Source organism: Mastacembelus armatus, chromosome 12, assembly GCF_900324485.2.
Source record: "Mastacembelus armatus chromosome 12, fMasArm1.2, whole genome shotgun sequence".
Classification (NCBI taxonomy): Eukaryota; Metazoa; Chordata; class Actinopteri; order Synbranchiformes; family Mastacembelidae; genus Mastacembelus; species Mastacembelus armatus.
This window is the reverse complement of record NC_046644.1, coordinates 2938753-2965351: the sequence shown is the minus strand read 5'-3', so window position 1 is coordinate 2965351 and position 26599 is coordinate 2938753. Positions and strand designations below refer to the sequence as shown.

Genomic DNA, 26599 nt, shown 5'->3' with positions numbered 1-26599 from the left:
ACACAAAGATCACACATTTGTAGCATATTTATTTTATTTGGTATTGACATTAGTTCTATATGTAGCATGCACATTTAGCTTACTATTGTATATTGTGACATTGTTTTGTAAATCTAATTATTTTGAGTTACCAGTGGTGAAGGGGGTCACTGGTTGGTGTCGCTGCTGCTGGAGCCATCTTTAGATGCTTAAGCAAAGGATTCACTCCAGGGAGCAGAGATCTCAAATACAGGAAGTGGCCAATCGGACAGTACCAAGCTTTTCCAACTTCAAAGGGGGGAAGGAGAGTTTGTGATTTTGAAATTTATTTACAAATAATAGTGTTAATTTAGCCTAACCATAATGGATATCTTAATTTATTTGATTTATATGTAGAGTTTCTTTATATCTGAGAGAGACTGTTAGGTGTGTTTAGTTTATTAATAGTCTTCAAGTTACCCCTGTGTGTTGAAAATGGTCTGGTCGGCCATTATATATGTTCCCCTTTGTGTTAAGGTGTCAGGTCAGTTTGTCTTTGTCATTTGGTCTGTACAGTTAGTTCATTTTGTTAAATGTTTTGCCTGATCTGTTTCATGGGCCCAGTTTTGTGTACTTTAAACAATTTTCATCTTTTGAGGAAGAAATAAAACAAAAACCCATTTTTGATAATTTTCATGTGGCCCCCTGGTTTGCCTGCTCAGTCCCCTCAGAGAGAAACCAATTGAATCTAATGTAGAATTAAATTCAGTGCTGAGGCTGTTATTTTCAACATCTACATGAATGTTAAAATCTCCCACTATAATAACTGTATCTGATCTAAGCACTAGATCAGACAGGAAGTCAGGGAATTCAGTTAAAAACTCTGAGTAAGGGACAGGTGGACGGTACAAAATGACAAGTAGAACTGGTTTTTGTGTTTTCCAGTTTGGATGTGAGAGACTAAGAGTGAGGCTCTCAAATGAGTTATAACTGTTCTGAGGATGAAAGTTTAATAATAAGTTTGAGTGGAAGATTGCAGCTACTCCTCCACCTCGACCTGTGCTTCGAGGAACATGATAATTTTTATGACTGAGGGGGGTTGATTCATTCAGACTGACATATTCATCCTGCTGTAACCAGGTTTCAGTTAGATAAAGTAGGTCAATTTGGTGATCAGTTATCAAATCATTTACTAACAGAAATTTAGATGAAAGAGACCTAATATTTAATAGTCCACATTTGACAGTTCTGTTTTTCTGTTCAATAAGAGGAGTGGTCTTAATTTTTATTAAGTTTTTATGAATAACTCCTCTTCTGTTAACTTCTGATTTTTTTTATTTAGATGGTTGAGGAGCAGAGAAACACTGTTAATTTAGCCTAAACATAATGGATATCATTTTTGTTTAATATAACAGCACAGTTAATGTAACAGGCAGAAAGTTGTAGTTAAAAAAAGGAGCAACACAATCTCTTAATAACAAATGAGCGCATGGCTGTCATAGGTGGTTACATTTAAACTTTAATGAATTACACAGACCACCAACATCGTTAGAACGACATATGACTTGTGTTCATTTCACAAAGAACACTGACATCCTGTTGGTACTGTCATAACTGCTGTATGACTGCCCCTTATTTTCCAGAACCGTTCCCACTTGCTCAGATACATGAAAGTGTGTTTACAAGTTCCTTGGCTGCTGATAATTTCCTCAAAAAAAGAAAAAAAAACACACACATTTTACAATTCTTATTTACAACAGCTGCTTGTTAAAATCACAGAAATGATGGAAGTCAGTGTGTGGGCCACAGTTCATCAAAGAGTCTTCACTTTGCTTTGACTCTTTTTTCCTCTCATGTTGAATTACATTTACAGGCAATGTGTGGTATCTAATGGTTAACAAGATCAAAACCCCTCTGTTCTTTGTATGTGTTTTACACATCAGCTGCTGGCAAATAAGCAGAATGAGTTGTTATGAAGCAGGCTTCACTGAATCACACCATGGTACCATAGCCTCATTTACAAAACAGAAAAGTACCCACATACTGGGATCTTGTTCTCAGTTTATCTTTCATTCTGCGTGGACTTGACAACCTTTGCACCACAAATGGTCTCAAGGAAAGCTGAAGATGCGATGCTGCCTAATGCATCGTTTGTATATTGGATAATTAGCAGCATACAGGAGAAAGCAAAGTGGCTCACAATTAAATGGTCACACGCAACACATATAATTCTCAAATGCACATTAAATAAGAGTTCCAAATACATTTCAAAGGCAATAAAACACATGTGCCAAATTTAAATTGAAGCAGATGGTTTTGCTTTATGTAACAGTAAGTCTACTGGAGGTAAAATTATATGATAAACAACATAAATTATATTAAATTATTATAATTATATTATAATTATTATTTTTATGTATAGGTAGCTATATATAACATTCATTCACAAAACCCCATCTTATCATAGCCTATTTCTGGCCTGGCCTGGCCTGATTTCTTCTTTTACAAGCAGTGCATTCTGACCTGCAGCATTCTCTTTGGACAGCTTTTCGACCACAGGGCGTCAGGCTTGGCTGCAGCATGGACGTGGAATTAGTTTGTAAAAAGGTTGGTTTGATTTTAGCTCCAATGAAAAGGATCCAGGGCATACGTTATTAACTTCACAGCATGAACTTACAAAATACTCTCTTACTTTTCACAGGTCTGCGATTTGACCTAATATTAGTTACTAACATCAACGACACTGGAATTCTTCTGTCCATGTCAGGTGCGATTTTGTTAAGTTCCACATAGGCTCATTTTATCGATCATGAGAACGGCATTGCATAAAACATCACGTGACAAAACGACTTTCACTCAAAAAAGGAGACATTTTCCCAGTGTTTTTCTGCTCGCTAAATGAATAAGATATTATAGATTTTCTACTTACAGGTAGGCTACGTGTTTTCTTTTAAACAATATTTTATGCTAAATCCATCCATCCATCATCATTAACCAGGGTCCCAGGGATCTGCTGGAGCCTATCCCAGCTCTCTCTGGGTGAAAGACAGGGGTCCACCCTGGACAGGTCACCAGTCCATCACAGGGCCACATAGAGACACACAACCTCACACACTCACACTCACTCCTATGGACAATTTAGAGTCACCAATCAACCTGACATACATGTTTTTGGACTGTGGGAGGAAACCAGAGTACCTGGAGAAAACCCACACAAGCACAGGGGGAACATGCAGACTCCTTACTGAATCGTTTACCAATAATGAGTCAGATGTCTATGGTCAGGTAGGCCTGTAGGCCTTAATTTAGCCTGTAACTCTGAGACTTCTCCAATAAGTCCAGTATCGGCTACACTGCCTGAAAGTCGTCGGTAAGTTTGAATTAGATGATGCAGCCCGCCCCGCAACCTCCAGACTCATGTTTCTGCTGACGACAGGACATCGTGTGGCACATCATGAATCTGAGCCACACTTAGCTTTTAATATTTAATATTCCAATTTTTATACATCATGACGATTTGTATTTGCGAGCTGGCTGTGAATGAGGCTGATGAATATAGATTTTTATGGCAGTGAGACGGTTTATTTGAAACTTGCGGATATATATCTGTTAGTTTACAGTATGTGGTGTTATAGGCTATAGCGTGATTTAGTGTGATGTTTAATATTGACAGTGTATGTGAATCTATTGTTATGAAAGCAGAGAAGATGCCTTAGTGACTCATGACCAGGATACACATGAATTTCTTGACTGAATGTGCCACATTTCATCGGTCGGTGCAATTCTCTAAACAAACGCAGCTTTCAAACTGAGTTGTAAAATGAAGAGGAAAGACCATTATAGAATTTCCAGTCTGGGGTGTGTGGGAAATGTGCTTAAAATGACGGTCAAGACAGAGCATTTATATTTAACCACGAAATGTACTGATGCTGAATGTGTCGTCACATACAGCCTATTGGCTCACACTCAGTCGCCTATAGGCCTATTTGAAATGATCATGTCAGCTCTATTTAATTAGGTTTCCATTTTAATGTGTCAATGGCAAAGTAGAGAGAATGAGCCAGCGATTCCAGATCATCATTTGGTTTCATGTCCTTCTTAAATGATCGTGTGACCCCTGTTTGCTTATTTGTAGCTCTCTGAGATCATTATGCTTGTAGCTTTACAGTTTGGCCTGAATGAGGCAGGAATCCACTGTAGAGAAACGTGGAAATGGAAAACTGTTCATTAGGGCGCAGGGTGAAATCAACATTCACGCAGTTGGGAATTGCCAACATACGCGCTCTTTTGTCATGAAACTGGCTGTTGTCTGGTTTAGATCGCCCAGCATTTCACAGCCTTCCTGCGTATGAAGATATTTCATGTGGTTTTCAGACAGTCCAGCATTCAGTAAGCTTTAGGGAGAGGCGGACCCATCCAGACCAATGCCGCTGCAGGGAGGAGGTTTAGCCACTTTGAGAAAGAGTGAGACTCGGGCTCAGGATGGGACATCAAGTTCAGATCTGCCGGACACACTTCACTACACACTACTGGATTAACGCCAGCTGATGCTCTTTCTTGTAGACTGAACACTGCTGAAGGACTTGCAGATTTTACAAACTCCCCATCTGCACTTTATTTTTGCCGCCTCTCCCAGTTGGGAATAACTGCGACGAGTCTGGAGGCGCGTAAAGATGCTGAACGACGTTAAAATAGAAGATTGTCTAGGAACTGATGCAAGCTCTCTGGACGGTATGATCAGTTCATGTGGTTTTTGCTTTCTTTTGAGCCTCCAGCGCGAAATGATCTCTAGCTATCGCCTACTCCACGGGCAGAAGTGAATAATATCACAGTTCTGGAGGAGTTACTGCTAGAGGCCATTTGAACAGGCATACCTAATTACAGCTGCATTTCGTTTCACACTCAGGTTTGTTGTTTGGTTGTGTGTTTTAACTGTAAACAGCCTGATACATTCGCCTATGGCCTTTTTCCTACTGTACAAAATAGAAACAGCTTTAATGCAATTTGAACTGAAGCGACATCGGATGTCACCGTGGAAACAGCAGGTAGGCTAGACCAAGGTTCTGACTATGACAAATAGCTGCTGGGACTGTATTGTCTTTCCTCCTACATCATATTAGGAAAATTCATTCTCAGAGCACTTGAGTTAATGTCACATTCAGTACAATCAGATGTCAGAAGTCTGCCCGGAGTTAAAAACGCGTGGTACAACCAGGGCTTTGGGCTTATTTGTTCCAGTGTCCTTATAATTTCTTCACATTCCAAAGAATGGTGGTCAGTGGCGCTTCAGTGACATCCCCAAGTTCCATAGTAACGCGTCTTTCCAGAAATCATGTAAACCAATGCAGGTACACAGCACTCACATGCCTGCAGTGAATAATCCCGTCAGGCACTGTTTCAGTGCGACCACAGGATTTTACACAGGCCTACGTGGTCTGAGGTTAGGCCGTAATGTGCAAGGGCCACTCTCTTTGCGTCCCCAGGCTCACCTCTTCTTCTGGTTTTGGATTACCTTGACTACAACAGCCAAGGAGGCAGTGCATTTTATAGCTATTTGCCTTCTCTGTGTCAGGTGGGGACTGTCCCCAGCAGGCTGTGTGTGAGGGCTGCGCTCTGGTCATCTCAGACCGCTTCCTGATGCGGGTTAACAACGCGTCCTGGCATGAGAAGTGTCTGCAGTGTGCAGCATGTCAACAGCCGCTCTCCGCCACCTGCTACCTCAGAGACACCAAACTCTACTGCAAGACAGACTACCACCAGTAAGACGGACTTTTATTTCTTCACTACCCCAAGTGTCCTGGCTCAGTGATTGGGGCTTTACGGCCAAATGTGTGCAGTGCTGGTCGGAGGAAGGACTTTTTTAGTAGCCGATTCAAGGAACTGTGTGTTTAAGCTTTTGCTTTCTATGGTTAGTTATAGTTAGTTAAACTTAGGTGTGTTAAGTCAAATTGAACAGAAATATTTATTTAATTCGGTCTATTTATACTGAAACAATCCACATAAACATCACCTGAAGGCATTTTAACCTCTGTACACTTGTAAGGTCAAGATATTAGGGTATCATAGAGAAAAACATTTATTATACACCACAAAATAATTTATTTTCATTACGATTCCAATGTTTATAAAATATTTACAACATATTATAATAATAATTTAATATACTTATAAAATATTTACAATACACGCAATTTTTAGGACAGCAATCAGGCGGTCTGCGATCTAAATTGTCGACATTGGCAAGGCAGATGTACATTCTTTTGTTTATGCGAGGTGGGTAATGGCGACAGGAATTATATTCATAGGCTGTTTCCACGGATCAAATTTCTCTTTAATCTGTTGTTCTTAATATTTATGACAATTTTCAATCATTTATTTTGACCTTTATTATCAAAACAGCATTTGCATTTTATTTCTACAGATATTGAAACGAAAAATAAGCACGCATGAATCATTTGAAATATGGCAAGCAATTAATTCTTTTCAATTTAACAGTGATCTTTTAAATATATCACATAGAAACATCTAAGCTGCTGCAACAGAAATTCATGATACATCTTTCATGCATACAACATTATTCCGACATTAATTAAATATTGTATGATTTAGACCCTTATTATAAAATGTTAGCGTTAAAACATTTTATTCAAAGAAAACGTGTAGAGTTAATTGCAAGAATCATTTATTACTCTGCTAATAGACTATGTGTGACATGGCTAACTGGCAACATTTAGTGTGCAGGCGTTTTCATGCTGAACTGTTGTCTGGACGTTTGTCTCTAATCAGTATTAATTATTAAGTGTTGGTCAGATTATGGGCTGTATGAACTGTAGAAAGCGGCACAGAGATTAAATATATACTGTATATTTTATTTTGCACAAAACACAATGCAAGGTAGGCTCATTATGAAAGAGAAAACATTCTAAAATTATTATTATCCAGAAGGAATATATTAAATATACCTTTTGGAATTGTATATTATGTTCATGTCATCTAGATCTCTGTTTTACCTCAAATCAAAAAAGAAATCAAAATAACAATCTATTATTTTTTATATTTCATTATTATTCTTATGTGGTTGTTTTTTGGTTATTCCACCCGGTGTTCAGCTTTGACTTTTTATTTACTTTTTATTTACCATAACTGGCAAACATCTCATTCAGACTGAGTTACAACAAAAGCAAGGAGGATATTGTACTAAAATCGTACTGTGGCAAAAAACTTTGTCATATTTTAAATACATAAATGAGTGACAAATTATTAAGTTCATATGAGAGTTTAAAATTAATTTCATTCTGTTTTTATTCTGCTTTCCTCCATAGTCCGCAAACTAGTTGTAAAAATGGTTCGATGTGTCAGAGAGAGGTTAGAAGCAGCAGAGCTGATTCTAGGATTAGACATTTAGGGGTGTTCAGCTTCTAAGCAGAATGTTGATTTATACTGATTTATAATATTATAAGGGCCGTGCACAGACCCTTTGAAGGGCATGTGCTGAAACTGAACCCAAGTGTTAATAAACTAAGTGTATCAGCAGATAGCCATCATAAACCAAAAGACAGAATCAGGTCACTGTGAAATCTTTACATTTTATCATGCAGAATGTAATGTGGGTACACACACACACACACATAGATATTATATATATATACATACACACACAGAGAGATGTGTGTGTGTATGTAACATTGAATATTAACATTGTAGACATAACCATGGTTTGACCATATAATATGAATAAGTGTTAATAAATGAAGTGCATCAGCAGATCGCCATCATAAACCAAAAGACTAGCTGATGAGGATTACTGATGAGGATTACTGTATCAAACTCAAATGCAGTTACAGCTGGGTTTTTGACCAGCCAATGTGTGCAAATGTGCAATTTGTCATTTTTCATCAACGGGTTACAAAGTTTGTTGTAGCAATATGGGCGCTCAGTTTTTCCTGTTCTAAAATACATTTGGCCAAAATCTCATTTTATAAAAGATGAAATGCTACTGTATGCACAGGATATTTAAGTGTAGACTATTGGCTGTGACTACCTTAGATGGCAAATGCTAGCCCTCTCTCTCAGACCTCAAATGCATAAAATATGAGCCTTTATAGACATACTAGTGTTTCTTGTGGAAAGACAACGCTGTACTTATTCAAAAACAAGATATTTATTTACCCTTACAAAACATTCAGCTGCTCTGCTGTGGAACTCCAGTTCCCTTCAGTCAGTCAAGTCAAGACAGGGGGTGGCGTTATAACTTGTTACGTTGTCATATTGATGTTGGAAACATGAAACTGAGTTTTAGGAATAATTGCAATGTGTTTCTCTAAGTTACATTAGCTCGTTAACTGGCAAGTGCACAGCTAAATCAGCTAACATTGTTTGACAGCATTCACACCATGGGACTAATGTTTATCTTTTCCTAAGAAAACCAGTTAATTTCAAAGAGTTGCCACTGTATTTTTTTGCCTTGGCGTTTTTTTCACATAAAGACACATTTGTAATGTTATTTGTGAATGATGTTTGTAAAACGTAAAAGTTTGTGTAATATTTAGAGGAATGTAGTAGCAGAAGGAGAATATAGTATTTATAAACATGTTGTCATTAGTGTAATCACTGGAAAATACTCGCTGTTGCATTTTCTTAATCTTAGAATAAGCCTTTTACATTTACATAGGGAGTGTGTCTCCTTTAACACAGGCAGCCATGTTGTACCTCAATAGGAACTACAGTAGCCCAGAATGAACAAACACTGGCAGGCACCCTAGATTCCCTAGACAGGGAATCTTGTTTTGTTTTAAAGGTGACTGTCACTGTACTCTACCTCGAACTTGAAAAGAGGGGATCAGGTGTCAGGGGTGCTCAGAAGATTGCATTCTGCAGTTTCACCACTAGATGCTGCTAAATCTTTTACATTTTTTCACACTGCACCTTTAAATTTTGTTTTTGACACATCACATTTCTCACTACTTGTGCCAAGTCTCTTCATTGTGATATACTTCAAGTTTTGATTGCACACTCGAAGCTTCCACTCAAACAAACAGCCACAGGATGATTTCTTCCATGAAAAGCCTCTTACAAATCTCTGTATAATTTGTGTTTTTGTGCTGATACCTCGAGAAACATTAATGCCAATTTTGGAAGGCACTGACAGTGTTGGCTGTTCAGGTGTAGATCACACAATGCTCTTATTTTTTTTCTAAAGTTTTCTAAAGTACTAATAAACCATGTGTTGTTAGGACTTTCCAACACAAAAACCACTGTGTTAAAAATTGATTTAGGTCTTGGTGGTGCTGATGTAGGCTTTCTCACCAGTGACCACTGGGTCATCATCTTAAGTCAAGTGCTCCACAGGAGAGAGCTCACTTTCAGTTCAGTCATACTCAAACACGGTGCTATTACTGTGTGTTTTATACAGTTGCTTAACTTGTTCCCCTCATCTACTTTAGCTATTCATAAAGAAAAATATTGAAAAATATTGAAAAAAAAGAGATGTCAGAAGATATATCATTCAATCCTCACAGATCTCATCTTTGATGTGCTTAACACTGTAGCTGTAGGTTGAAGACTTATGTTGAGCTTTTTGCAACCTGGAAAAACCACATATTTTATCAATAGTCTCAAAGCACTTATAATCACTTCTTATAAAACATATTGACATTTATTGAAGGGAGGCTTCAGATCTGATTTTTAAAATATATTCACAAAATCTTTTCCTCTGAACCTATATTTTTCCTATATCTAAATAACTGCTGAAATCAGAGAATGGCTTCTTCTTCATCACCCTGATATGCCAAGGTTGTTTTTGCACCCTGCTGACTATTTTCAGCAGGTAATTCATTCACATTTGGTGTTTTCATGAGTATTTCTGGGAGCAGAGGTTGTTAGTGGGTTTGAGTAAAAGCTACAGTAGTAATTTGTATCAGACCTTGGATATACATGATACACACCTAACACTTGTTGGCTTGGCTTTGCACATAGGATTTGTTGAGAAAAGTATAGAATAACATTAGAATCATCCTTTAAATCAAAGGTTTTGTGGGTGAATAATCAGTTTCAAAGCAGTACAGTAGAAGAATATTGTATATTTTTCAGGAGTTTTGAAAATCTGTTCTGGTGCTTTGGAGGAGTTACTGCTAGAGGCCATTTGAACAGGCATACCTAATTACAGCTGCATTTCGTTTCACACTCAGGTTTGTTGTTTGGTTGTGTGTTTTAACTGTAAACAGCCTGATACATTCGCCTATGGCCTTCTGTGTGCAACAGCAATGTAACTACATGTTTTTACCACTTGTTCTTGCTTAAGAATTGTTTCCTCTTCTTTCATTGCTTTTATTCATAAACCATTAATTGTTAATTGATAAAAAGAGGTATTGGAATATGTCATTGCTCAGTTGAGCAGGTTTATTTTATTATGAAGAAGAATGTTTAGCATTAGTCAAACTTGAGAGTGACATAGCAAGCTTTCCAGGACTTTAAACATCCCTTTGCCCCCCAGGAGTGAATGGAAAAAAAGAGGATGGGGTGAACATCCAACAACAACAGTCAACCAACAAAAACAAAACAGGGACCAGTAGAAGCTGCATTTAGCCCTGTTCTGTTTTTATAGAACTGGGTTGTACTCCTTTCACATCTCTCCATCACCATCTTACAATGATTTATATTACTGGTCCTCTGACCCCACATTGACTTCAAACAGAGGGAACATGAAACATTTCAGTGGACATAGTGCCCAGAGAGCTTTGGAGGGATCATTTTCAGCTCATAGAGTGTGTTGGAGTGCAGCTACTGTTTGAGGAAAACCTCTGCTTTAAATGGATTCAAATACACTTTGGACTAGTTGCAAAAAGAGTCTGGACACATATTTCTGAAGCCTTCACACACATACACGTAGGAAACAAACATAAGATGACCTGTGCACTGCTGTCTTTGGAGTGCTAGTAGTGCTGCTTAGAGCTAAATGCTAATGGCAGCATGCTAACATGCTCATGCTGACAGTGCTAATGTATGATGTTTAGCAGGTATAATGATTCATTCTTAGGGGGCTTAGCCCTGTTGATTATTATGGAGAATTTGTTCTTCTCACAATTTATTAACGTAACTTTTCCTCACTTTAAAGACTAAATACTTTTTTGCCCCACTGTATGTATGGACAGCTAGTTTGAGATGGCAAATTTCCATAGACACTGCACACATTGAATGCACAAATACAGACTAAACAATAAAAAAAATGATAGAAAATACCTTCTATAACCACCTACACGTCGCAAGATGTTTCATCATCTCCGGCCTCCACCTGACATACAGCACAAGCCGTTGCACTTCTAAGGAAGGGCTATCACGCATGCGCAGAATAGCAAAGAGAATAAAAAGCAAACAAAAAAACAAAAACAATCTTGGTTTGTGGTTTGTGAGATACTCACTGGTTGCGGTGAGTGGATAGAGGAGAGAGAAAAGAACAGCAACAATAAACAACAGATAGACACTGCAGGTTGGTGGGGCCAGTAACTGCACATCAGCGATATACAGCTCCAGGACCAGGGACACCTGCAGAAGGTACAAAGAGAGAGGGAGAGAGAGAGGGAGAGAGCACAAACTAGGGGAGAGAGAGAGCACAAGGTTAGTGACATTCAATGGTGGAACCCCAATCCCAAGCCCCACCAGTCTGCAGTGTCTATTTGTTGTTTATTGTTGTTGTTCTTTTCTCTCTCCTCTATCCACTCACCCCAACCAGTCGAGGCAGATGGCTGCCCAAACTGAGCCTGGTTCTGCTGGAGGTTTTTTCTTCCGTTAAAGGGAGTTTTTCCTCTCCACTGTCACCAAGTGCTGCTCATAAGGGATTTGTTGGGTTTTTTGTTTTTGTAAAGTGCCTTGAGATGATTTGTATTGTGATTTGGCACTATACAAATAAAATTGAATTGAATTGAATATACATGTGAGGGGGAAGGGAAGGGAGGGAAGGGTTAGGGGAGCTCAGTGCACTCAAACTACAAAAACAAGTCCAAATATAAAAATATGAAAATGAAGGGTCAAGTCACTGTATCTGGGTATTAGTGGCTGTAGTGAGCCACCTGAAAAACCTGAGCGGCTACAGACATGACAGGAGTGTAAGGTCTCTAAGTGTTTCTTTAATTTCTTAGCTTTCATATTGTCCACTGCCAGAGTTTTGAGACACAAAACACAGAGTGGTCTTTCTTCATCTCCTACTGCATTTGCCATGAGTACAATATATGCAACGTCATATTTTCTCATCTTGGATTTTGGTGGTAAATCATAATTCACATTGGCAGTCTTTGTCTTTTAGTTTTGGAAATGTCACGTTTTTCTTTTCACCCAGTGCGATACATGTCCATTGTCCAAACCTACATGTGTCTTGTCAGTGAGAAACAGAGGCCAGTGAGAAATCACAACGGCAGCGGATTTGTTCTTTTTCTTCTACTTTCGGCTGCTCCCTTTCGGGGTCGCCACAGCGGATCATCCCTCTCCATCTTTCTCTGTGTCTTGTATCTTCCTCTGTTACACCAACCTCGCGCATGTCCTCCTTCACCACATCCATGAACCTCCTCTTTGGCCTTCCTCTTCTCCTCTTGGCTGGCAGCTCCATCCTAAGCATTTTTCTCCCAATGTACTCTGCATCCCTTCTCAGCACATGCCCAAACCATCTAAGTTTTGCCTCTCTCACTTTGTCTCCAAACTGTCCTACCTGCACTATCCCTCTAATCTGTTCATTCCTAATCCTATCCATCCACATCACTCCCAATGAAAATCTCAGCATCTTCAGCTCTGCCACCTCCAGCTCTGCCTCCTCTTTTTATCAGTGCCACTGTCTCCAGTCCATATAACATCTCACTGTTGTATCTCACTACTGTCTTGTAAACCTTCCCTTTCACTCTCCAATGCGTACTGCCATCTCTCCAGGTTCATTTCTGCCTGCTCCCTACTTTCCCTACAAATGACAATGTCATCCACAAACATCATAGTCCATGGAGACTCCTGTCTGATGTCATCCGTCAACCTATCCATCACCATTGCAAATAAGAAGGGGCTGAGAGCTGATCCTTGGTGCAGACTTACCTTCACCTTGAACCAGTCTGTCACTCCTACTGCACACCTCACCGCTGTAACACTGTCCTCATACTTCTCTGCCACTCTCTTCTCTGTACTTCTCCATCAACATCCTCAAAGCAAACATCGCATCTGTGGTACTTTTCTTGGAATGAAACCATATTGTTGCTCACTGACCATCATCTCTCCTCTCAGCCTAGCTTCGACTACTTTTTTACTCAACTTTATGCCTCTGTAGTTCCTACAGCTCTTTGCATCTCCCTTCCCTTCCACATTCCTCTCCTTGACACTGTACCTACCCATCACCTCCTCAACACCTCTATTCCCTTCACCAACTTGTCCATTGAAGTCTGCTCCAATCACCACTCTTTCTTCCTTTGGTACACCCTCAGCCATTTCATCTAACTCACTCCAGAACTTTTCTTTCTCTTCCATCTCACATCCCTTTTGTGGGGCATATGCATTAATGACATTTATTATTGCCCCTTCGATTTCAGGTTTCATACTCATCATCCTATCCGATACTCTCTTCACTTCCAATACACTCTTGCTATACTCTTCCTTCAGGATTATCCCTACATCATTAATTTTCCTATCCACACCATGGTAGAACAGTGTGAATCCACCTCCAATGTTCCTGGCTTTACTGCCTGTCCACTTGGTCTCTTCTACACACAATATGTCTACCTTTCTCCGCTCCATCATATCAGCAAGCTCTCTCCCTTTACCTGTCATAGTGCCTACATTCAGGGTTCCTGCTTTCACCTCCACACTCCTACCCTTTCTCCTCTCCTGCTTCCTTTGGATGTGCCTTCCTCCTCTTTCTCCTCCTTTGACCTATAGTAGCCCAATTTCCAATGGTACCCCGTTGGTCAACAGTACCACTGGCGGTCATTGGTAACCCGGGCCTTGACCGGGAAACTTGTTTGTGATCCGCATATCTGATTTGGCACAGGTTTTATGGCGGATGCCCTTCATGACACAACCCTCGCCAATTTTTCCGGGTTTGGGACCGGCACAAAGGCAGCACTGGCTTGTGCAGCCTCAGTGGCTGGGTTGGCAGCGGATTTGATGTACGTCCCTAAAATGAGTTTGGGGTGCTCACACACCAAAACAATAGTTCGCCTGCAACATGCTCTGACATGAAAGGGAAAAAAAACATCCAGGTGCGATGTTGCGCCTCCCTGGCAGTCGTCTGCACCCCACAGTTTGAGAAACACTGTTTTACCATAACATGATGTTAATGGCTTTCATTGAGATACACCTTATGATTTCAGCAGGCCTATCTATCTATCTCCTTTCAAACTCAGTTTAAATTGACTCAGCAGTGAGAACATCCACAGAGAGCATCAGTGAGGGTTACTTCATTGTATGTTGGTGGATCCTGATTGACTTTGGTTCTGTCAAAACCTATTCTGTAATCAGAAATGCTGTTGTGTTTTCTCTTTTTGTTGTTACTGAAATGCTTAGTACCGTAATGCTACCACAGTTTTTAGACAGCAGCTCTCCAATCTGACAGATACACGTTCTCCAGTCCTCTGCCCCTGTCCCCCCTCCCCTTTTCTCCTCTTTTTTCCCATTTAATCGTTTCATCAGTGCTGCAGGCCTCTCTGGGGAATCTGCCTGGCATTTAGCAGCCTGAGACAACATAAGCCCCCATGGGCTCATCCAAAACCTGCCTGCTCCAAGCTGTCCACATTATTAGCTTCCTGCTCTCAGGAGACCATTCACACACAAGGCACACACATCAATACAAACACACACTGCTTCACTGTTTTATGATCCTTTGTCTTTCTCTGTTGTTTCCTTTCCAACTCTGTGCTTCTTTTTATACCATGTTTTCTCTTCACTTTCTTCTGTGTTCTGCTTTTCATTCCCAGCGGACAAGGAGAAAGAACGTGTGTTGTCAGGGAGTGCCTCCACTACCAGTGTAACAGTAATTACTTCATTGATATTCCTTGCCCAGTTAAGTTTAGGCAATAAACTTTTGTTATTGACCCAAATACTTATTTTCCACCAATAATTTGCAAATCAATTCTTTAAAAATCAGACAATGTAATTTTCTGGATTTTTTTTCTCATTTTGTTTCTCATAGTTGAGGTATACCTATGATGAAAATTACAGGCCTCTCTCATGTTTTTAAATGGGAGAACTTGCACAATTGGTGGCTGACTAAATACTTTTTTGCCCCACTGTATATTCTTCTTCATACTAATGTCAGGGCTGGGGATGGGGGAGGGATGCCCTGGGAAATAAAGTCTGCTACTACCCCTCCACCCCACTTTAATGTTCTTTATCTTCTTAAAGCCCTGCCTTTTTTATGACGGTATGTGCTGGTATGTGTTAAGTCCCAGTACCTCCAGGAGGATTATTATTATCAGGTCCTGGTTAACTCATTTGCTAAATGGAAATTGTGTCTCACTTGCCTCACAGGTGTCAATACATATGAGAGCAAAAACCAAGCTATGAGGTCAAACGAACTGCCTGCAGAGCTCAGAGAAGGGGAAGACTACAATCCATTTCTGCATTTCTGCAAACTTCCAGTGAAGTTTCCCAGGACAGTGACCTCCATAATAATCAAATGGAAGAAGTTTGGCACAAGGCAAGGCAAGCTTATTTACAGTGGGTATGGAAAGTATTCAGACCCCTTTAAATTTTTCACTCTTTGTGTCATTGCAGCCATTTGCCAAAAATCAAAAAAGTTCATTTTATTTCTCATTAATGTACACTCAGCACCCCATCTAGACAGAAAAAAACAGAAATGTAGAAATTTTTGCAAATTTATTAAAAAAGAAAAACTGAAATATCACATGGTCATAAGTATTCAGACCCTGTGCTCAGTATTGAGTAGAAGCACCCTTTTGAGCTAGTACAGCCATGAGTCTTCTTGGGAATGATGCAACAAGTTTTTCACACCTGGATTTGGGGATCCTCTGCCATTCTTCCTTGCAGATCCTCTCCAGTTCTGTCAGGTTGGATGGTGAACGTTGGTGGACAGACATTTTCAGGTCTCTCCAGAGATGCTCAATTGGGTTTAGGTCAGGGCTCTGGCTGGGCCAGTCAAGAACGGTCACAGAGTTGTTCCGAAGCCGCTCCTTTGTTATTTTAGCTGTGTGCTTAGGGTCATTGTCCTGTTGAAAGGTGAACCTTCGGCCCAGTCTGAGGTCCTGAGCACTCTGGAAGAGGTTTTCTTCCACAATATCTCTGTACTTGGCCACATTCATCTTTCCTTCAATTGCAACCAGTCGTCCTGTCCCTGCAGCTGAAAAACACCCCCACAACATGATGCTCCCACCACCATGTTTCACTGTAGGGATTGTATTGGGCAGGTGATGAGCAGTGCCTGGTTTTCTCCACACATACCGCTTAGAATTAACGCCAAAAAGTTCAATCTTGGTCTCATCAGACCAGAGAATCTTATTTCTCATAGTCTGGGAGTCCTTCGTGTGTTTTTTGGCAAACTCTATGCAGGCTTTCATGTGTCTTGCACTGAGGAGAGGTTTCCGTCGGGCCACTCTGCCATAAAGCCCCGACTGGAGGAGGGCTGCAGTGATAGTTGACTTTGTGGAACTTTCTCCCATCTCCCTACTGCATCTCTGGAGCTCAGCCACAGTGATCTTTGGGTTCTTCTTTACCTCTCTCACCAAGGCTCTTCTCCCACGATTGCTCAGTTTGGCTGGACGGCCAGGTCTAGGAAGAGTTCTGGTCGTCCCAAACTTTTTCCATTTGAGGATTATGGAGGCCACTGTGCTCTTAGGAACCTTGAGTGCTGCAGAAATTCTTTTGTAACCTTGGCCAGATCTGTGCCTTGCCACAATTCTGTCTCTGAGCTCCTTGGGCAGTTCCTTCAACCTCATGATTCTCATTTACTCTGACATGCACTGTGAGCTGTAAGGTCTTATATAGACAGGTGTGTGCCTTTCCTAATCACGTCCAATCAGTTTAAACACAGCTGGACTCCAATGAAGGAGCAGAACCATCTCAAGGAGGATCAGAAGAAATGGACAGCATGTGAGTTAAATATGAGTGTACCCACTGTGCCCACTATATATATAGCACAATTCATAGACAGAGTAATTCAAAGTGTTTTACAGAAATAAAAGACAAGTTTAAAAGTACATATGCAAAATCAAAACAGGAAACAGCAAATAGTAAAAAATGACCTTGAAATAAAATTAAATGAGAATGAGTTCAGATAAAATACTTTCAGGTAAAACACTTTCAGTTGTCATATGCTGCACTAAAAAGAAAAGTTTTTAGCCTGGACTTAAACATTGTCAGAGATGAGACTTGTCTAACATCATCAGGAAGACTATTCCAGGTTTTAGCTGCATAAAACTGAAGGCCTGTGCTTGATGTTCTCAGAGTCCGATATGGTTCATATGGCACCAACATATCAGAGATGTACTGTGGTGCTGAGCCATGAAGAGACCTATACACAAGCAGGCCTGTTTTAAAGTCTATTCTCTGAGCGACAGGAAGCCAGTGCAGAGATCTGAGAACAGGAGTAATGTGGTTGTACTTCCTGGTTTTAGTCAGGACCCGAGCAGCAGCGTTCTGGATGTACTGTAGATGCCTTACAGCTCGTTTTGAGAGCCCTGTGAGCAGGCCGTTACAGTAATCTAACCCGCTAGAGATACATGCATGAATGAGTCTCTCCAAGTCTGGTTTAGACGTGATCCCTTTGATTCTGGCAATGTTTTTGAGATGGTGAAATGCTGACGATGTAATTAATTTACTGTGGCTGTTAAAATTTAAGTCTGAGTCCATGATTACCCTTAGATTTCTAACCAGATTTTAAGATTTTAGAGAAAGAAAGAGAGGCTCAACCAGGACTCTTCCAAGAGCTGGTAGTTCAGCCAAACTGAGCAATCGTGGGAGAAGGGCCTTAGCAAGAGGTGTGACCAAGAACCTAATGGTCACTCTGACTGAGCTCCAGAAATCCTGTGTGGAGATGGGACAAGGTTCCAGAGGAACAACCATCACTGCAGCCCTCCATCAATCTGGGCTTTATGGCAGAGTGGCTAGGCAGAAGCCTCTCCTTAGTGCAATACATATGAATGTCTGCTTAGAGATTGCAAAACAGTACCTGAAGGACTCTCACACTGTGAGAAACAAGATTCTCTGGTCTGATGACACCAGGATTGTTTGGCCTCAATTCTAAATGTTATGTCTGGAGGAAACCAGGCACCTCTCATCAGCTGATCAATACCATCCCAACAGTCAGAGGTGGCAAAAGTACTCACATTCTATACTTAAGTAGAAATACAGGTACTTGTGTGAAAAAAGACTGTTAAAAGTAGAAGTACCAACTCTATCCTTTACTCAAGTAAAAGAAATAAAGTACAGGGTGTGAAATGTACTTAAGTAAAAAGGTTTTTTGCCATCAATGATGCACAGTACATCTTTTGATAGCGCGGCAAAACTAAAAAAAGTTCAACACAAAAAAGAAATTCTTCTTTTATTAACAGCTTGCACAGTGCTGGTACAGGGAACAAAACACAAGACATTCACCATGAATCACTCTTGGAGCCGACAACGTCAAATAGTTCTTTTAAATACAGCCATGGATGGGGAATGTTTTGCTTTTCCGAATCTGCATTGTCATCTGACTTGGCAATACTCCCTGGATCCCTTTCTACCTCCATGTCGCACTGCAGGTTTTCTCTATCATAACCTGTGCACTCACTCGATTTCACTCTCTAGCTAGTTATGTCTTTTAAATCGTGTCGTGATTCATGTAGGTTGAAAAAGTAACAAGCCTGTCTTGATAATGTAAGGAGTAGAAAGTACAGAAAGTACTTTTGTTTAAATGTAGGGTGTAAAAGTAAAAAGTCATCAGAAAAATAAATACTCAAGTAAAGTAGAGATACCTGAAAAATCTACTTAAATACAGTAACAAAGTATTTGTACTTCGTTACTTCCCACCTCTGCCAACAGTGAAGTACAACAGTGAAGCATGGTCATGCTGTGGGGTGTTTTTCAGCAGCAGCGACTGGGAGACTGGTCAGGCTTGAGGGAAAGCTGAATAGAGCAAAATACAGAGATATGCTCAATGAAAACCGACAGTCCCCATCCAACCTGACTGAGATTGAGAGGATTTTCAAAGAGAATGGCAGAAAAACCCACAAAGGTGTGCAAAGCTTGTGTTAGAGTCTACTAGCGCTCTGGTTTGGAGCTCAATAATTCTGACAGTCACGAGGAACAGTTACAACAAGAGTTTTATTTTTTCCCAGTAGAGAAGATGATTCGGGTGAAAGCCCTGGAAGCGCCACTTGGCCCCATATGAGTCAAACAAAGTAAAGTAGCTTGTTTGAAATGCCAGTTACTTGTAAAACAACTTATGTAAACTTCCTCTTGAGCATTATAGTGACGTGAGGCTTTCAGCTTAAAGCAGGAGAGTCAATTATTCCCAAAACGAACAAAACGTCAAAACAAGTCTCTCCGACACATTAGTCCTGCATCAGAACAAAAGGCAAATCAAGTCTTTAATGGCTGGGTTCGTGTATTCCCAAAACCCAAAGCAGTCTTATAACAAAACAAAGGACCGATCACGTCTTCCAGTGGTTGTGACCGCGTATTCCAAAAAGCCAAACCAAATTGTCCAAAAGCTCGATTCTTGCCGTGCTGTGAAAGAGTCAGGCGAGGATTAACCACAATCTGGCAGCGAGCCTGTTGTCCTGGCGTGTTTAAGACCAGTGCTGAACGGGTGCAGTGAATCAACTGATTAGCTCGAGGTCCAGGTCAGGCCAAGATCAGCAGGGGGCAGTGTTGGACAGGCCGCTACCAGCAATCCTGACAGCTTGTTGTGCCATGTCTAAAAAGACTTGAGGCTGTAATTGATGTTAAAGGTGCTTCAACTAAATACTTTATACAAATGTGATATTTCATATTTTTATTTTTTATAAATTTACAAATATTCCTAAAATTCTGTTTTCACTTCGTCTTTATGTGGTAACAAGTGTAGATTAATGAGAAGAGGCGTGATGACTTCCTGGCCATGCTTGCTGGTGTACACAGGTGGAGGGGTGAAGATGTCCCTGACATAGTGGGGATGGTGACGCTTAATTACGCCGTGAGTCTGTCACCGGGACACAAACACTTTGTTTGGGGTAGGCAGCCAGACAAGTCACGAGGTCCCCCTGGCTGCATTGTGGTGGTTGAACCAACAAAGTCTTGTGCCATCCCAAGGAATATTCTTATTGGCAGAGTTGTGACTCCTCTCTGGGGTAATGGTTGGGTCCCTATGAAGATTATAAATCCCACTGATAAGCCCATAACCATCAAGAGAAATGCTAAGTTGGCAGATGTGTTCCCGTGTTTGGCCATGGAGGAACTCCAACCTATAGGCAATGAGTGTTTAAAGTCATAAAGGATGAAGGACTTTGTTCACAAAATCCATCTGGTGGATGAGAGACCTTTTAAGCTCCCTTACAGATGTGTTCCACCAATATCAAAAGGTCAGAGAGACACTGAATGAAATGGAGGAGAAAGGCATCACCTGCAAGTCCATGAGTGAGTTTGCTTCACCACTAGTGTTAGTCTGGAAGAGGAACGGTGATCTGTGCATCTGCACAAATTTCAGATGGCTTAACGCCCGAACAGTAAAGGATGCTTATCCCTTACCACATCAGGCTGATTGCCTTGCTGCTCTGGAAGGAAATGTACTGTTCAGTACAATGGACCTCATATCTGGGTTCTACAATGCCCCTACATGAGGACCACAAGATAGTCACTGCTTTTGCATCGCCAGTTGGTCTTCATGAGTATAACAGACTCCCACAGGGTCTGTTATACTCAGGGTTCAGCCCTGGAAGTTTCATGCATATGATGATGATCTTTGGAGACCAAAATTTCCTTAGCCTTTTGTGTTATCTTGACGATTAGATGGTATTTGCACCAAGTGAGGAAGAGGCTTTGAAGAGGCTGGAGATGGTGTTTGTGCAGTTGAGAACATACAACCTTAAGCTGGTGCCAAAGAAATGCCACCTCCTGCGCCATTCAGTCCACTTTCTGGGCCATGTTATAGACAGCACTGCAGTTTCCACTGACCCACCTAAGGTAGAAGCCATAACAAAAGTGTCAAAGTCTGATTTGATGTCTCCCGATGGCCTGACACCATGCCCAAAGAAGATCAAGTCATTCCTAGGTTTGGTCATGTGGTATCAGCGTTTTATTCCTAACTGCTCTACAGTGGCAAAGCCTGTGTTCCAACTGACATCCGTGACTAGAAAGAACAGTGAATATAAAGGGGAGGATAAAAAGAGTGAACGCCTACAGGAAGCTAACAGCTGCAGACTGGACCTCAGAGCCAGTCACCTTACAGAGACTGAAAGATGCTGTGCTTAACAATTCTGTCCTAGCACTTCCTGACTTCAACCAGCCATTTATTCTGTCCATGGATGCATTTACTGATGGCTTGGGCGTCGTCTTATCCCAGATTGCTCCTGGTAACGAGAGAGCACGCCCTATGGTATTTGCCAGTAAGACCCTGAATAAGGCTCAGAGTAAATATCCAGCTCACCAGTCGGAGTTCCTGGCTTTAAAGTGGGAAATATGTGACAAGTTCAGCCATTGGTTAAAGGGCCATGCTTTTACTGCCTGGACAGACAACAATCCGCTCTCCCACATACTCACCAAGCCCAAACTTGATGCGTGTGAGCAGAGTTGGGTTGCAAAGTTGGCTGTGTATGACTTTGACATCAAGTATGTACCAGGGCCTAAGAATGTTGTTGCAGATGCCCTTAGTAGAGAGCCTTTTGAGAGCAGATTGGTGAATGTCTGATCACTAAGCTGTACAACCATCTGCTTGAAGAATCCAAGTGTCTGTCTGGAGGTGACGTTCAAGAAGTCTTTAGGTGGTCAGCTGTTAACCAGTCAACTTAGAGAGCTGTGAAAGCAGACAAAGCTGTCGCCCAGGACCAAGCCACCTTCTCTGCTACCTCACTGCCCAATGTAGAAACATCAACCCTTCTACAGTTCCATGCAGATTGGGATAAAGCTGCAAGAATTAGGTCTACTGTCATTGTAAGCCATCTGCAAAGCATCATGTCTGCTGGTCAAGATATCACTGTCTAAGCAAAACCTCAGAGACAGACAGAAAGAGCTGGTGAAAGTCATGTTCTATGTTGAATGACATTTTTTTCTTGCAGCCCTGGTTTTGGAGTTCTCACAGTTTGTTCTTGACACATCATCGGGGCAGAACTTTCTTCTTGTGGTGTCCGACAACTGTTGTCTGATTGGTCAGAATTTTGAAGTGGGCGTGGTTAATGCAGAAAGTCATTCCTGCTTTTTCTTCTGGCGGTTGTTATAGCAATGGATAGTTTTGAGGAACAGCAGCTAGAAGCGGCGAGGAAGTATGAAAATCTTTATAACACATCTTGTAAGGCATATGAAGACACACAAATGAGATGCTAATAATTCGTGGAAAAAGGTAACTAACTTTGTTGTTGTTCTTGCCACATCGAGAAAATGAACAAATTTCTCTGTTGTTGCGAAGTATGTATCAGGCCTTAGGCTGCTTCCTGAACTTGTTTCTTGGTGTGTTGACTCAGTAATATCATTCATGCTGCTGACTGCTCTGAATAAACATTTCAGTCAGATTATTTTCACCTTAACCATCACAGCTAAAGGCAGAGGAGCTCCATCTCCCCCTCCCGTTAAATGACTGAGCTAACGTTAGCTAGCACTGTTGTTTTAGCTAATCAAAGGACCGAGGGAGTGATAACACCGTCATTAGCCATATCATACACACTTTTAGAAGAAATACTGTTTGACTAATGAATCATTAACGTTACCATAAGATAAAGCACAGTGTTGATACACTCAAATGGTCCCCTCTTCTTCTTCGGAGTTTAATGTTGGATAGCATCCTCAAGTTGCTATGAGTGATAATTTGGTTTTATCTTTTACACTTTCATTAATTACAAACTTAATGACTGGTGACACAGTTGATTATTTAGCGACATATATTTAGAGACTTGAATGGTGCAAATACTCATAATCCAGATAGGCTAATATGATTACAGCATATTGAATTACATTGATTAATACAAGCAAATTATACATCTAACTGTTTGTGTGTGGCTTTCACAAAGCTAGCTTTAAACTCTCCAGTAGGGGTTGTAGTGGCACCAACAGTCCTTCAGGTTGCACATCATGTCTGGCCTGGTTCTGGGGTCTTTGGTGTGCAAAGGTCAGCATGACTAGTCCATAGGGTTTTCCTGAAACCCGTGTGTGTGTGTGTGTGTGCGTGTGTTTGCTCACTGGTCACAGTTTGAATAGAGGAATAGAGTGTTCTGTTTAGGGTTAGCTTGACTTTGCTGATAAGATTGTCCATGTTTGTTTTAAGGCAGTTTTCTTGTTTGGCAATAAAACATATCTCAGTCCTTCTTTATGGTGAAGGTCTGTGCTCTGGAATTCTTGACCCCAACTCTTGGGATGTTTGTGGGCAGATTAAGCTCGGTGGTCATACACTACACTATACTAAAGACTGACTTAGGCAGTATACACCCCAGCTGCCAGTCTATACAGTTTGCCAGTCTATCACAGGTCTAACACAATAAGACAGTCAGCCATTCACACTCACATTCACACCTAAACTCGACACAGACCTGAATCCAGAACCTAACAATTGTGTTAAAAAAAGTGCATTTTGAACTAACTCCTGTTAAACAGTTGAGAAAAAAATAAATATCAAAATAAAATAATAAAATCTTCTCATCTCTATTTGATTGTCCTACTGGCTCCTGAATGTTATTAAAAATTGAAAAAATACTGGAAAAACTGGTCCTGGCCCAGTCTTGGTCTAGGCTAGGGTTGTTTGGCTGTTGAGGTCTGGTTCTTGACGGATCTTGGTGGACATTTGGTGGTGGTGGATGCGCCCTGCGACCCTGTGTGGGAGACGGTTGGGGTCTGGGCAGTCCTGGGTGTGCTGGACTTCACGTCATGGGGCTTCGCTTGGTGTGTTGGGCGGCCTCGGGGTGGGCCTTGGGGTCCTCTGCGTAATCTCTTGGTTGCCTCCGTTGGGGCATTTTTGGTGCTTCGACTGCCAGTTCTTTAAGATGGGTGTAGCTGTGTTTTTTTTTTTTACTGGGGCCTTCTGTTGCACCAGGTGCTAGATTCTTGCAGGAACAACACATATTGTCATAAACCCACTCAGGGAGACTGAGGAGCATTTATTGCGGTGCCAAACAGGACAGGTAAAAAAAAAAAAAAAAACTAAAAAGATTTGACAATGGTACATTTGCCTGATCCATTTTGTGTTTTTTCTTTCACCGAAAATATACCTGAAGAGCTCCTGATGATCTCTTGGCTATTGACTCACTTCTCTTTCAATCACTTTCTCTCTCTGTGGTACATGGCATCAAATTTTGTTCCACCTTATTGCCAAGAGAAGACAATTCCAACAGCAACTCCTTCTTGTCCTCATTATAACACAGAAGACCTGTTTTAAATATGGACACAGGTGATTCTAGTTTAATGAGTTTAATGTGCTAGGTGTAGTTCAAAAAACACTGCCAATTCTTGTTCTACAGTTTTAAAGAAGGAAAAACTCTTTCAATATAACCACATAAACTATGAATAAATATGCACAGACATACACATATATAATATGCAAGGAGGCACAAATCGCCCCTCGAAATTCTATATACATGCAAATTTACAATAAACATATATACACACGTCAACAAAATTGTTGGTACCCTTCCATTAAAGAATGAAAAACCCACAGTGTTGACTGAAATAACTTGAAGATGACAAAAGCAATAATGAATAAAAATTTACTGAAAATTAACTATTGAAAATCAGACACTGCCTTTTAATTTTTGGGCATTAGACTCCACTGTTGAAAGCACATTAAAATCTGTTTTTTTAATTTTTTTTAAATGCTTCTGTTGAACCACAATTCAACAGCACTCATGTTTTACACTGGGGAAAAATGAATAACATAAAGAAACTTTAACAATGAAAATTAAGTCAAATCTGCATAATGCATAGAAAATTAGTTCAAACTTTATTATAATGAATTAAGTAAAATTCAAGAGAATTGCTGCAAAAATTAAGCTGCACCAACTGTAACAATGTTAGCAACTCTTTAATTTGTATATTGTGTAAAACCTACATTAAATAGTTAGCATTTTAAAATATAACACTCTAAGAAAAAGAATTTGAAACCAAACACCAAGAAACATGCAAGATGAGTTTAAAAGCCACTGATCAGGGTGCCAACAGTGCAGTACACCGTGCAAAAACTAGGGAGACAGATGCTCACAAATGGCCCCAATTTGACCAACAATTGAGCACTGGATTTGTGTGTCATGGGCTAAACACTGAGCAAAGATTCTGCAAAAATAAAAATGTTTCACTCATTAACCCATTTACAAAGTCTCAATTTTGAAGTGAAGCCACTGAAATTTATTAGCTGAATTCGAACATTAGATGTTTTCAAAGAGTCAATAATGTCAGTTCGAGTAACTTGCTTTATATAGACTGCTGTGGTTGGAAAAAAATAGATTTAAAGGTGTAATAGTAATAAGCAGCAACATGTTAAACTAGGTCTGATGGTACAGCACATGTAAGAAATGATGTATCAGTATATTTGAGGTTGCAATAAACAGTATTTTCAGTTTGAAAGTAAATACAAAATATGAATGCAGATACTGGTGTACACAGTGAAAAAGTGTGGCAAATGCCATGTCAGGCCACCCACCTGACAGGTGATTATCTAAGCCAGGTTTGTGTAATTAGAGTTAGTCCTAGAAGTTTGAAAGATTTGGAAGAATACTTCAGAATGACGACACATGCCAAGGGGCATGAAGCATGCACTATCCACTGACCAATAAGCCACAGCTGCACAGACAGGTCCCATGTGTATTATGTTCTAATTTTCCCTAAAAAGACACAGAATAGACTATGATTATTATTACTTTACACTGTCACGCATAAATATCAGTTCAAGGGATGACAGGTGGTGGAATTCAGATGAGAGTTGATAGTAACATATCTTATTTAAGAACAATGATAAACTACAGAAAAGGATGCAATCCAACAAACTGATTCAGAAGAACAAAAAAAACAGCAAAACAGTCATGCTAATAATTGCTGTCCAAGTTTATATAACCATATTTTCCATATTTTAAGCAGCAGGGGAATCACATTTGGCAAAAAACGTTTTTGCTTTGTTGAACAAAAAAAACAAACATATTTCTAATTATACTAATTATAGTCTAAATTAGCCAATGAAGAAGGTAGGCTAGGCATAACAACAAGCAGAAGTGCATTACGAAATTAATTCTTCTGTGTTAATTAAAGTTCTCATTTGTTGTACACTCTCTTCACTTTATGTAGCTTTTTTTAGCCCTAGTTAATTATCCAGAGCTCTTAGTTAATTACCAGTCTGCTAACTTAGAAATGTGTATTTCATATGTGTAGCGACTATCCAGTTCTGTTAGGGATGTGCTCTCGTTTATTGAAAACTAATGTGAATATGGCTTGATGTTCTGAGTCTAGAGTCCAGGGTGGCAATCTATGGCATTGGCTTGGTGGATGAATGACAAGGCAGTGAGTGTGGAGGTATGGT

General features: G+C 40.3%; 1 protein-coding gene across 1 annotated transcript in view; it reads left to right on the top strand.

The window, feature by feature from the left end:
* The first annotated feature begins 4628 nt into the window (after positions 1 to 4628).
* Positions 4629 to 26599, top strand: part of LOC113124733 (LIM/homeobox protein LMX-1.2-like) — a 45871-nt gene continuing 23900 nt past the window's right edge. Inside the window, exons 1-2 of the mRNA XM_026297813.1 lie at positions 4629 to 4698; positions 5531 to 5717. Coding sequence (XP_026153598.1) covers positions 4632 to 4698; positions 5531 to 5717 — 254 coding nt within the window. The 5' untranslated portion in view covers positions 4629 to 4631. The remainder of the gene's footprint in view (positions 4699 to 5530; positions 5718 to 26599) is intronic.